This window comes from Mustela putorius, unplaced genomic scaffold (assembly GCF_011764305.1).
Source record: "Mustela putorius furo isolate JIRA1106 unplaced genomic scaffold, ASM1176430v1.1 tig00000281_pilon_pilon_pilon, whole genome shotgun sequence".
In the NCBI taxonomy this organism is placed as follows: domain Eukaryota; kingdom Metazoa; phylum Chordata; class Mammalia; order Carnivora; family Mustelidae; genus Mustela; species Mustela putorius.
In genome coordinates this window covers 30,391,563-30,405,664 of record NW_025421343.1, presented here as the reverse complement: position 1 = coordinate 30,405,664, position 14,102 = coordinate 30,391,563, and the positions used below count along the sequence as shown (strand labels likewise).

General features: G+C 41.6%; 1 protein-coding gene across 4 annotated transcripts in view; it reads left to right on the top strand.

Moving 5' to 3' along the window:
* The first annotated feature begins 1,048 nt into the window (after positions 1-1,048).
* The window catches only part of SELENOI (selenoprotein I), a 40,453-nt gene continuing 27,399 nt past the window's right edge, over positions 1,049-14,102 (top strand). For 3 of the 4 annotated variants that reach the window (XM_045079290.1, XM_045079292.1, XM_045079291.1), the window contains exon 1: positions 1,049-1,251. In XM_045079290.1, coding sequence (XP_044935225.1) covers positions 1,195-1,251 — 57 coding nt within the window. In that variant the 5' untranslated portion in view covers positions 1,049-1,194. The remainder of the gene's footprint in view (positions 1,252-14,102) is intronic. The other variant, XM_004781382.3, reaches the window with a different exon arrangement.

Sequence of the window (14,102 nt, the reverse complement as noted above, 5' to 3'; positions counted from 1 at the left end):
ACCTACGAGATCTCAAAATAATCACTCTCGTTTCAGAGACCCAGAGATTCAGAGTCCCTGTGAGGTAGTGGTTTCCGACACCAAGAACCTCATTTCATGTTGGGTTGACCACTTCCGAGCTGTATAATGAATGGTCTGACCCTGGGCAGGTTGAATAACCTGAATTTTTATTTCCTAACCTGCGATTTGGGTAAAGAGCCTCCCACTTCATAGTATTGTTATGCGGGTTGGTGATAACGTCTGTAAAGCTCCCCGCGTAGAAGGCTCTTGAAAAAGCGGTAGCAACCAGCACTATGATTAAATTTTACTACTGGATTGATACACTCTAACCATTGATGTAGTCCAGTTCTGTGCATGCACTTCCTGCAAACGCCCTTAAAGACCCCTAGAGACTCAGACCAGTGCTTTTACCTGGTGCGAGACATTAGCAATTTCACTTTGATAGAGAGGAGTATGGAGAGGCCTGAGGGATTTGTCTCCAGCGCCCTTTCGCGGCCCTTTATAGACTGCAAAAAGCCTGGCACCAAGGCTCCCCACCTGCTTCTCGACGTCTAATCACGGTTCCTAAGCACCTACTACGCGCAACGCGGCGCACCGCGCCAGGACCTGCAGGGAGCCGGCCCGTACCCTTTCTCTGGTCTTTTACGTCACGGTTTGAGGCGACTAAGCCCTCTTCCCTGACGTACTGTTGAACTGGTTCGCAGGCAATCGCGGTACCCTCAAGGACACCTCCAAATCCCCACACGCGTGCGGAACCACAGAAACTCCCGCCGCCCGCCTCCCGCCGCAGGGAGGAGCAAAGACCCCTGGGAAATTGACCTTTCGCCTCCGCTCACTCCTTACTTCAGCTCACCAATTTTGACGCTAGCGAATGAAGCGACGAGAAAGCCTGGGAGGCGGGACTTAGTGTTGTCCGATTCACACTGATTGGACTGCGACGGCGTGAGGGGGTGGACCGCGTGAACAGGCTAGCGACCCTCCCTCGGTGAGCCGGGAGAGGGGGAGGCTGCGCTTGCGCACTGGGAGGCGGCGGAAGTGGCCTGAGGCGGCTACGCGTGCGCGGTGGGCGGAGCGCGGCTCCACCTCTTTAGCCTGCTAAGTCTTCCCATCCTTGCCCAGCTGGTGTGGTGCTCGTGTTTCCGCACCTCGTCGCGTAGAGTCGCTGCCGAGTGGGCGCTCGGTGTTCGGGTCGTCATGGCTGGTTACGAATACGTGAGCCCGGAGCAGCTGGCTGGCTTTGATAAGTACAAGGTAGCGCGGGGCCCCGCGGACGCCCCTCTCCCCCCCTCTTCCCGGCCTCTCCTAGGCGGCCGAGGGGCAGGCGCGGTCCGTGTCACCTTGTGCTGCGTGGCTCCGAGCGGACTGGCGGGCGTTTCTCTGGGGAGGGGGGGGTCCTGTCGAGACCTGGAGCTTTGGGGTCAGGGTGCGTGGGAGCGTCCTAGGCCCGCCGCCTTGACTCTGTACCTTCCCGGAGGATTGCCTTTTCCTTAGGAGACCGCTGGACGAGAGTGGAACCAGGGAATTCCTTGCGCTGCTTTACTTCATCATGATTATTTTTAGCGGATGCGGTTACCTACGTGGTGTCTTAATTGTCTTCATTTTAATGAAGTTTCCACCCGTCTCTTTCATACAACTCAGATGGAGATGGCTTGTGGCAGAGAGGCCCGGGGAGGGGGAGTAACTACTGAGGCCGTGCTGCTGATGCACTCCACTTCTACGCCCAATGAGGAGGCTTCCTCAGCCGTAGCTTGTGGCGCTTGGGCTGCCCGATGAAGTAAAGGTGCACAGAAGGAACTGTGTAGTAGAAAGAGCGCGGGCTTTGGAGTCCGTAGAAATCTGATACCAAACTCTAACTTCTTTGCGTGGCCTTGGGCCAGGTAATAGTCCCTACGGTGCAGAGTGATTATAGGAATTTGCCAAGGGACTGACACATAATGGGCCTCCAGTAAATGCTGGTTGTTCACTTTCCTCCAACTCTGGTTTTCCTCCACTGCTCTCTTATCAATGAATGACTCCACTGTCCATCCAGTTTTCAGAGCCCGAGATCTGGGCTGTAACCTTTCATCCTTGCTATCGGTGTCAGTTTCGCTCTCGATTCCTCTACCTCACCCACCAGCCAGTGAATCATCAGGTTCAGTACCTTCTGTCATTTTTAGCCCAAGCTAGAAGAGTGGTTCCATTACCACTCATCCCACATGCAGTGTAAGTAGCCTTTTTATTTTAGAATACTTTTAGAATAGATGTGCAGGAAAAATCATGAAAATGGAATTCCCTTATGTCTCAGACCCAGTTTTCCCTGTTACTAACATCGTACGTTAGTATGATACATTTGTTATGGTTAATGAATCAATATTTACACATTAATAACTGAGGTCCATACTTGACCCAGATTTCCCAAGTTTTCACCTAATGTCCTTCTTTCCTGGGATTTCATCTGCAATACGACATTTCATTTAGTTGTCCTGTCTCCTTAGGCTTCTCTTGGCTGGGACCATTTATCAGACTTTCCTTCTTTTTGATAGCCCTAGTAGTTTTGAGGAGTTCTGGTTATGTGTTTTGTAGAATGCCCATCAGTTGGGATTTGTCTAATTTTCTCATGGTGAGGCAAGGGTTATGGGTTTTTGGGAGGACAAGCACAGAGATGAAATGGCATTCTCATTAGAGTACATGCTGTCCATATGACTTGTCACTGTTGATACTGACTTTGATCACCCGGCTAAAGTACTGTTTGTTAGGTTTCTCTCTGTAAAGTTACTCTCTTTGGAAGGAAGTCACTATGAACCCTCCCTTGGCAGTGGAGAGTTATGTCCCACCTCTGTGAGGGCAGAGTATTGGTATAATTTGTTTGGAATTATGTATGGGAGATCTGTCTTGTCTTCCCATTGTGTATTTGTCCAATCATTTATTTATATCAGCATGGATGCATGAATGTTTATTTTATACTTTGGGTTATGATTAAGTAGAACTTTATTTTGTTGCTCGCATTTGCTTTTGCCCTTACAGTTTTTTCTTTATGGTAGTGATCTTTTAAAAAAAAAAAAAATGTGCTTCTGGTCATATTACTTTTTTGCTTAAAAAAGTCTTCCCATTGCTCTTGGAATCAAGTCCCCAAAATTGATAACATGATCTACACGTCTCTGAATCATACGTCTGTCTTCAGCTTCACATGCTCCTCACTTTCTGCTGCTGCTGGCATTAGTAGCCATCTCCTCCCCTTCTCCCCTTTTCTTTTTCAGATCTTTAAGTAATGTTGTTCCAGCTGCCAGGAATGTTGCTTCCTTTCCCGTTTATATTCATCTTTATGTCTTCACTTAAATGTTATTTCCTCAGAGAAACATCCCCCAAGCTCTCCTCTCCCCTTAAGCATGCTCTCAGAGTACCCTCTGCTCCTTTATGGAATTTGTTGGTGTGTCTCCCTATTAGAATGTAATACTCAAGTGGTTAGACTTGGTTTATGGATCACCATGGCCTGACCACAATACTACTACGCATACTAGGAACCCGGTAGATGTGTGGAATGAATGAATAGCTGAAAAAAATCATAATGGATTTTCCCTAACTGGAATCGGAAAAACTGTGAAGGACCTTAGCAAGTCATATGGGGCATGCCTCTGCTTTTAAGAAACATGGTGTCATACAATTTTGACCTGAGGTGCTGAGATGTATTAAAATTTAAGTGAAAAGAAGTTTCAGAGCCTTCTTGTAACCTTGGCCAGGACTTTGTAACTCATTAAAGAAGGTTATTAACCCAGACACCTCCTGTTTTGCCTTCAGCTCTACCGCTTCCTGTTATCTCTTTTGCGCTGTAAATATTGACATATAAAAGTTTTTCCTTACTAGGATCTGGCTTTCTGGGTTTACGTGCCAATAGAATAGCTGTTTTCAGTTGCAGCAGTGTCTGTATTATGGAATCCACTTTTTCTTATAAGCAGTGTTCCCTAAGTTTATATTTCCAACTAGATAGGTGTTCTAATTTACAGGAAATTTGAGTGTCCTTTTTTATTCCTATCTTTTCCCTTTTTCCGTTATCTGACTCACTTCCTGTGTCTGACAGCATATTTCCTATCATCCTGGAAAACAAAGGTCAGTTTAGCAAGTGTCCAGTGTTCACTAAAATGTAGTTTGTTGATTTTATTCTAAAAAAGGAGGGCCACAAATTATAACCGAAACTACTTCTAGTAGAGGGTACTTGGTATTGTGTTCATATTAAAATTATGAATCCAAAGGTGTCCAAAGGAAAAAATCTGTGTGGTCGGTTTTACTGGAATGTGAATTGTACCTAGAGGTACTTTCTAAAGAACACACATACCTCTTGTGTGGTCTTCAACAGGAAGTGCTTTATGAGTGCTTATTGAATTAAAACAGCTTTCGAAGCAGATCATCTCATAAATGGGTAAAGACTCAAAATAGTCAAGAGATCTTTATTCCCTGATCTTTATTTCCTGTATATTACAGCAAAGAGATGTGAGAAAATTTGATACTGTAAAAGCTGCTGGTATAAAAATTACTTTTGAATTAGTTTAATTTCTTTGTCTCCCTAGAGGTACCTCTGAGAGCTACAGTTGGAAACCTGGCAGTTATTCAGAATAACCACCGAGAGGGGTGCATATGTGGGTGGTAATTAGATTTCTGTAGTAAGAAACTAAGATGATTGCTTCTCGGTGCAGAAGAGAGCATGGGATGGATTGTATGTTACATGTTGTCTGTTATGTGTTGTGTTCTCCATTTGTTACCACAATTTTATTAAACAAATGAATAATTAGTTGAGAGTCTGCCTTCTCTGTTAGGATATGAGCTCTGAGAGGATAGGGCCTATAGGTATCTTATTCAACATGACCAGGGTATAGCACATGAAGAAAATAGGTGCTCAACAGAGATTTATTGAAGAAATGAAAGTGCAAAAGAATATATACCATTTTGGAAGTATGGTAAAAGGGAGCTGTGCATCTCCTGGATATCCGAAGAATACTTCTGTATTTTGAATGTGAAGATGTCAGGGGTTTAACTGCCATTCTCTCTGTTGCTTCTTCATGTGCCTTTAGACAATTATATTGGGGGATTTTACCTTTGAGAGGCTTATCATTCCTCCTTTCTACCTGTCCATTCTTTGGACAAGTCTTTACAGTTGAAGGATTTTCCCGATTATCTAAGGGTGAAACTTCTATTATGGTTTACTTAATCTGACCTAGGGGAGGCATTATTTAATTGCTAGTGTAATGGCTAGATCCAAATTGTATCATTTTGCTTCAGAGAGGAGGTAAGTGCTCTTCAAATGTCTTGCTTGGTTTCAAGAATATAATTTTAGGATGAATTGGTTTCAGTTATTTTGTTGTTGCATGTCAACAACAACCAGATTATAGGAGCTGTAATAATTGTAAATTTATTAGTATAACAGTTAACAGGTTGTAAAGAGAGACTGTGTGCAGGAGAGCAGTGGAATGCAAAAGGAGTGGAGGCCTGAGAGTATTTTCTGGGAACCATAAGAACGTAGATATTTAGGCATGATGGTGGAGAGGCAGGAGATGAGGCTGAAGAGAGAGATGGGGTCCTGTGAAGAGGGGATGCTTTGATGGAAAGGACTTCTAGATTTTACCCTGTAGATCAGTGTTTCTGTGGCCCAAGGACTATCAGCATCAGAATCACTTGGGGAAGTGTTTAAATAGCAGATTCCTAGCCTCACTTCAGGAGATTCTGGGTAGATTAGTATTATCTGCATGTTAAATATCTCAGGTGATTTTTAGGCATGTCATAATGCTATAGGTTTGGGGGAACTGCTTGATTTTAAACAGGATCAGATTTTAATTTTAGGAAGCTTACCCTGGCAGCTTGTAGAACAATGGGTAAATAGAAAGATAATAGTAATCTTTTGTGCAAGGGACTTCTCTTGGACGGGACCAAATGGTCTGGTTTGTGGACTAGGAATCAAAACAAAGAAACTTCATGCTGCAAAGAAGTATCGTTTGTGAAAGAATTATCCTCCACTAGAGGAATATTTCTGTAATGATTTCAGAGAATAGAACACTTGTCTTCTGAGGCAGAGTAGACACATGAGAAATTCTTGATCTTTTGATTTGCACTTATGATTGCAGGCCAGCTACAGTATACCACGTTCATTATGGCAGTACCTAAATATGTTACATTTAATTCAGACATAACTTATCTTTAGTTGTGCTTGGTCTCCTTGAGTAGATTGAGGGAGCTGTCCTTTCCCACCTGTAGATACATTCATAATGGATGTAATGGATACATCCATTAGTGACCCCATTTAAAAAAAAAAGATTTTATTTAGTTATTTGACAGAGAGACACAGTGAGAAAGGGGACATAAATAAGGGGGGAGTGGGAAAGGGAGAAGCAGGCTCCCTGCTCTGGGAGCCCAGTTCGGGACTCGATCCCAGGACTCTGGGATCAGGACCTGAGCCAAAGGCAAACGCTTAACCAACTGAGCCACCCAGGGGCCCTTTTTAAAAGATTTTTATTTTTAAGTAATCTCTTTAGTGGCCATAGATATAGAATTATAAATGCCTCATGGAAAGAATTATTTAATGCAGTTGACAGAGGCAGAGGAGTCTTTCAGAAGGAGTGAAACAAGGATGGATGGGGAACTTCTGTAGAATGAGAGGGAGAGAGATTAAGTGGTCGGTAGAAGGTCACCACATTTTTAGGTGCTGTTTGGAAGAAACATCTTGACTTGGTTCTTTTACTGCTTTCTGAAACATCAGTTCACTGAGGATGGCTTGTTTTTCTAACACCTGTAATGCTTAAATTTGCCCAGTGTGTAAAGGAAAGTTGGAGCAGATGTACCAGAGAGACTGAAGGGGGGAACCAAGGCCCAGAGACCAGGAAGACCATGGTAAATTAGACATAAGGAAGTGGCTGAGCCTAGTGAGCTCAGTGAAGGAAAGTTGAAATGGCAAGAGAAATATTTTAAATACTGAGTAATAATAATAATAATGATAGCAAATGTTTATATAGGCATTGCTTTAAGTGTTTTTACATATATTATCTCATTTAATATTCACAGGTGCCTTAGAAAGTAGAGCTACTGTTATTTTACTGAGGCACAGAAAATTTAACTTGCTAATGGTCCCAGAGCTGAGATTTGAACCCAGGTATTCTGAATTAGGAGCCCATTTTCTTCATGCTGTGCTTCCTCTCAAATCTAAGAATTAAAGATAAGTTTTGCCTTGTAGTTGTTGGATATTTGTACCAGATATCGAAACATTAACGTAAAGACCTTCAGTGACATGCTTAATTGGGTTTGTGTCTAATGTGTGCAGGTGGGGAAAATGTACAGTGAAGAAGAAAGAACTATTTTTGTTTTCTTTTCCCCCATTTAAAAATTATTAGTGGGGGCAGGTGGATGACCATATTTTCTAGTCTTAACATTTTGCTGAGTATTAAGAACATGTCATATACTAGTAGCTTTAATTGAGATAAAAGTCTTTTGATTAAATAATTAGGTTTGGGATTAATATTAAGTTAGAAAGAAACCACATGCTAGTGTTTTGACTTAAAGTCATCTCTAACCAGATTTCTGCATCTGTGAAATGAAGGAGTATCTGCCTCATAGGATCGTTAATCAAAACTGAATGAGTCAATATTTGTAAAATGCCTGGCACATAGTGCTTTATTAATGTTAAGTAAGAATAAAACTTGACATTTGTGCTTCTCTGTTTGTGGACACTGGTTAACATACAGCATACACATGTGTACCCATATCCCAGGAAGTTCTACCAAGAGGAAGTATATTTTAGGAAAGCAAGTTAAGGGTGACAACTTAATGGAGAGATAGGAAGAGTCACAGAGAGAAACGTTGACTTCAGATTTCTTCTTCTCTTTAATCATATATAATAGTACAACATGCAGAGTCAGTAAACTTTCTCAAATATTGCTCTCCTAATTAAGGATCTGCAGTCTCCTCCATATATTTATCATGTGTTTGGTATCCAGATTTCTCTGCAGGGATTTCAGGTTTCTTCATTAAATGATCCCTCCTTTCGTCCTGTCATCTCTTGTTAGAATTTATTGTAGATTACTTAAGTTTAGCAAGCAAACCTGTTTGTCATCATGACTCGCTTGTTTTTTACTGCTCCAGCTTCTCCAATCATCTGTCACTGTCTTCCAACTTGTTAGTAGATGTAAGTGATAATATTGACTGAAATGATATCTCATTGTCTACAGAGTCATCTTTTCTGTGACTGTAGTTCCTAAAGTCTTGTATTGATAAAAAGTATTTTAAGAAATTTAAAATTTTTGTCCCAGGATTATTTGAAATCCTCCCCCACCTTTTTGGACTTTAAGTTTAGGTTTGGTGAATGTTTCTGTCTTGCATGTAGTAAATTTAGTGAGTACTTGCTGGATTTTATAATACCTTTTCTCTTGCTTGCAGTGCAGTATTTGAAGTTACCATAGGGAGGGATAGGTGTTGGCCACTAAACTAATGGTGTGGTTTCTCCTTCAGCCGAGGAGTTGTGGGAGTGCCATCAATCTTTGCCTTCACCAGAGCAGTGGTCTTCAAACCTGAGTGTGCTGCAGAATTACCAGGAGGGTCTGTTAAAAGAGATTGCTGAGCTGCACTCCTAGAGTATCTGAGTCTGTATGTCTGGGGCAGGGTCCCCAAATGTGGGTTCAGTTTGGTGACTACAGTTTGCGAACCACCCCATCGAAGAAATATTCAATTATATTGCAATCTGAAGAGGAGTTAATAAAACCCAGAGGTGGATATAAAGGAGTAAGAAACTATTACCGTAACGAGTTAGCTCTCAAGCATCAGGTAGTCTTGATTTTGTGGAGCCTTAAGATATCTCTGAGCAGAAAAGAGGATGTAGCGCTTTCAGAATTGTGCACTGGTTTCTTATTGCTGGGTTACAAATTATCACAGACCTGGTGGCATAAAACAACACACATTATCTCACAGTTGCTTGTGAGTTAGGAGTTGGCAGCAGTTAGCCGGCTCCTCTCTCTGTTCAGGGTCTCACCAGGCTGCAGTTAGGGTGTCAGCTGGGCTGTGTTCTCATCTGCAGCGTGGGGTCCTCATCCAGGCTTGTGTGGTGTTGGCAGCGTGCAGTTCTTCCCAGTCGCTGAGGCCTTTAGCTCCCAGGGCTCTCCCACTTTTCCCTGCCACATGGCCCTCACCATACGCAGTTCACGTCATTGCTGCTTGCTTCTTAAAGGTCAGCAGGAGACTCCTCCACGTTGCTAAGATGAAGACTTCTATTCATGGAAATGATATCTTATCACGTTTGTCATGGAACGTATCCTAATCAAGGCAGTGACATCTGTCACCTTTGCTATATTCTGTTGGTTAGAAACTAGTTACCAGGTCTGCCCTCAAGGGAGTGGAATGAACCTTCAAAGGGAGGTGACTGCTTATAGAGGGGCTTGACTCACTGGGGATTACTTTAGGATGTGTCTGCCATAAACTGGAAGACAAATTTTAGAGGCTATTATGAGAATAATGATTTCAGTAAATTGGGTCCAGGTAGATCATAATTGTATTTAAGCCAAGAAAGGATAGTCTGGTTTCAGACAAAGTGATCAATTTCATAGACATGTTCCAGGATGAATCAGAAAGGACTTACAGTTTAGATCTGCTTATTAGCCGTTGTAATCCTTGAATTTTATAGTCTCTTCATGTGTAATATAAGTAGGAATAATCTATCTTACAATATCAAATAAGAGAACAGCTGTAATTGTCTGTGGAAACTGTAAAACATACAAATATAGACACAATATTATTAAATGGGGAAGAGTAAGAATATCCCCTCGTGAAGTTAAAAGTTGCTGTGGACTAGTCCCTAGGGGAAAGCAGATTTGGTGAAGGGAATAACATTTCTTCTCATCATTGATACCTTAACTCTATACTGCTACTTAAATAAACATGCAAAGTAGTTCATGCATTTATGCATTCATATGTATAAACATTCAAATATGTTTATTGAGCTCAGGCTACTGTGTGCCAGAAGCAGAAAAGATTAAGTTGTGAAGTTTTCTCCATTCTCTTAATTGTAAGTTTCTTTATATCCCAGTGCTCAGCGAGTCCTGCAATTTTATGTGAAAGGCTGCTCTTTTGATTGCCTTGGTATTTGTTGAGTGAATAACGATTTTTTAAATAATTGAGATCCCTCGTTTTATGTTTCTTGCTTAAAGTGCCTCACCTGGAGGATTGGAATGCCATTGCTAAAGAACTCTGCTCCAGGAGTGGCTGGTGGGATACATGTTGGCCATAGTGGATTCTGCTCCTGTAAAGACTTAAGACACCTAAACATAATTGAGCCATGAGTCCTGTCAGCGAGGTTCTGACGTCAGTATCATACCCCTGTGCTATACCAGACACTGAGCTTCATTGTGCAGGGGGAGAGAAGAGGGAGTTGACACTTTCTGTCCCTGTTTTAAGAAAGGTTGTTAATGTGTGTGTTGCATTTTAGAGATGTCTGAAAAGTTGGTTTGAGCAACAAATATAATTTCATATAACCCAGTTGTGAACTAAAATTGGCTTTTTATGGACATCTTCCTTTTTACTCTTAAAAACTTGGATAATTTTGAACTCAAAAATTTTGGGACTAATTAAAAGAAATTCGAAGTATCATTTTGAGTTGGGTTGCATCTGAAGTGATTAATAGTAAGTGTGGTGTATGAACTGTAACAGTGTGTAGCAAGCCACACTTTACGGATTACTGTAGTTAATGAAGTGTGTTTTATAACTATAAGGCTTCAGGGCACTGGGTGGCTCCCTTGGTTGAGCAGCTGACTTTTTTTTTTTTTTAAGATTTTATTTATTTATTTGACAGAGAGAGATCACAAGTAGACGGAGAGGCAGGTAGAGAGAGAGAGAGAGAGAGAGATAGAGGGAAGCAGGCTCCCTGCTGAGCAGAGAGCCCGATGCGGGACTCGATCCCAGGACCCTGATATCATGACCTGAGCCGAAGGCAGGGGCTTAACCCACTGAGCCACCCAGGCGCCCAAGCAGCTGACTCTTGAAACAACATCAGTTGTTGTAGATTGTAGGATCAGGCCCCACGTCAGGCTCCTTGCTCAGTGGGAAGTCTGCTTGAGGATTTTCTCTCCCTCTCCCTCTGCATCTCCTCCCATATGTGTTTTTTTTTTTTCCCTTCCTCTCTCATAAATCTTTTAAAAAATATATAAAGCTTATATTTCAGATGGGTAAAGACAGACCTTATATTAAAATCATTTGACAGTGAGAGTCCTATTTTCCTTATATTGTTTAGAAGACAAACAAAGTAGGGGAAATCTGCAGCTCAGTATAGTAGTAGAGCATTACTTGGGACAGTGGCCCTGGTCTAATTAATAATTTGTCCAAAGGTCTGTACTTAATCCAAGGGTGTGTCAGTTTTCTTATCCGTACAGAGAAGGGATTTGAAATATAGTACCTTTTTAAAGGGAACACATCTATGTCCAAAGAGGTGGTTTCATAGTTTTCCTTTCATTGGAGCCAGTTTCCTTCTTAAATTAAGGGGAGTCTCACATTTTTAATGTCACTTCTCAAAAACGTATACTTCGCAGCACATTTGGAAGTAATTTAGAAGTCACTGTACTGCTAACCCTAACCCTTAGTCTAACCCATAATCCTTCCACCTGATGTGCTTTAAGTCTTGTAACTGGCCTCTATTTGCACTTTGGTCCCTGTCCAGTTCTTTTTACACTGTAATCAGTACGATCCTTTAAAAATGTAAATCAGGATGTGCATTGGTTTAGAATAAAATCTAGCTCACTGTGGTCTTGCTAGGTGGTGTAGGCCCACGTCTCCAGTCTCATTTCCTGTCATTCTTCCTGCTCAATAAGCTATAGCTGCATTAGCTTTCCTCCAGTATTTCAAGTATTTCTAGCTTTCTGGTCTTAGCACATTTTTGTTCTCTTTGCTTGAAGGTATCTTGGCATGTACTCCCTTCCCTGCAATACCTGTGTACCCCCCCTCCACACACACACAAATGCACACTGCCACATGTATATTCTTTATTTTCTATTTCTTTTTAGGTATTTTACATATAAATTCACAGATCTTAAGTGTCTAATGAATTTTTACATATGTACATACCCAAATAACCACCACCCACATCAAGGTACAGAATTATTTCTGGCACTTCAGAAGGCCCCCTTCAGTCTCTCTCATCAAATTACTATTATTACTTCTTATGTCATAAATTAATTTGTTTTTGAACTTGATACAAATGGAATCTACAACAGCATGTTCTCTTTAGGGTCTCTCTTCTTTGACTCATTATAGTGTGTCTTGCGTTCCTTATCTGTCTTCTCATCTTGGACTCAGCTGAGTATCCCCTCCTTAGAGAAGCTTTCTCTGAACACTCTGACACTATGTACACTCTCTGCCCTGAGTCCTCTCGCAAAATACCCTGCTTATTTCTTTCATGGTATTTAACACAACTTGTGATTAATCCTTGTTTTCGTGCTTCCTATCTCACAATGGGCTATGGACTTGGTTAACATAGGGAACATTCTGCTCTTGTTCATCGTTGTCTTCACTGGGCCTAGTAAAAATTTGCCTGGCACAGTTGTAGGTGCTCAATCATAAATACCTGTTGGCTTACTGAATGAATGAATGAATGAAGAATGAAATCTGCTTTATTTTCTAACTTGTACTGAAGTTAAAAAAAAAAAAGAGTTCTGAAACTTCTTAATTTTTGGCAAAATGTTATCTAAAATAATTCTGATCTTACTAAGATTTTATGAAAATTTTCTCTTGTGGGAAAAATAGACTAATTGTCACAGATGGCAGGATAGAATTCTATACCCAATTAAAAATTATTAAATGTACTTGAGGGAAGTGTTTAGAAGTTCTGTCTCAATCAGCATTTTTACAGAGACTTAGGTGAAGGCATTATTATCAGCATGACCGATTTACATGCGGAGATTTTGAAGAGGCGTAGCTCTTACCTTGCGTAAGTGAGTGAATCTGAAGAGCTCTGGAGGGGATAGAAAAATGAGTTGAATCTTGTAAGATGAAATGTTATAATGGTAAATGTACAGTCTTGTCCTTAGGTTCCAACAGTCATCCTCACGTTAGCATGGAGAAAGGTGGCTTAGTTGTCCACCTGCGCATTTGTATTTAAGTCTGCAGAATGATTTTGTTCCCGTAGGAAATTAGTATGTTGAGTATCAGAGGAATATTGAGGAAGAGGGCCTTGTGGTCATGTTCTCTCTACTCAAGCACCACGTGAAATGTTTCTTATGCCCTGGATCATGTTTGTATTGGTTTAATTACAAAGTGGATTTCCTGGAGCACCGGTTGTCAAACTAAAGCCCTCAGGCACCTGTTTTTGTGAATAAAGTTTTACTGGAACACAACTGTGCTCACTTGTTTACTCTTTTTCTTTTTTTAAAAAGATTTTTATTTATTTATTTGATAGAGACACAGCGAGAGAGGGAATACAAGCAAGGGGGAGTGGGAGAAGGAGAAGCAGGGTTCCCACTGAGCAGGGAGCCTGATGCGGGGCTCGATCCTAGGACCCTGGGATCATGACCTGAGCCGAAGGCAGATGCTTAATGACTGAACCACCCAGGCGCCCCTGTTTACCTATTTTGTGTGACTGCTTTCTTGCTTCAGTGGTAGTGCTGAGTGTTTATTACAGAGACCATGTGGCCTGCAGAGCCTTAAATATTTACTATCCGATGCTTTCCTTGAAAAGCTTTCCTGCTTCTGGTCTAAAGTACAAGACCTAGATGAGGAGACGTTTGAAAGCATGGCAAGAGGAGCAGCAAGAGGAATGTGAGATGTGTAAGCAGGTGAAGAGAAGATATAGGTGTGACGGGGGAGCGGCCTCAAATAGTTGAAGCATGGTTATTGGGAAGAAAAATTGGACCCTTGTCTGCTTAACTTTGTAAAGCAGTATGAAAACAGGATGGAAAATATGGAACAAGGAGAGGGTTTTGAAAGTATATAGAAAGTTGGTTTAACATGGGTTGGGTTTGCTTCTGGAAATAATGAGTTTTTTGGCACCAGAGGCATTTGAAAAGAGGACAGATGTCTGCTTTACCTGTTTGCGTTGATGAGGGTCAGGTGTCTTCTGAACTCTTGTGATTCTGAGATTTTGCCTTGGAATGATTCTCAAACCCAGGCTATGG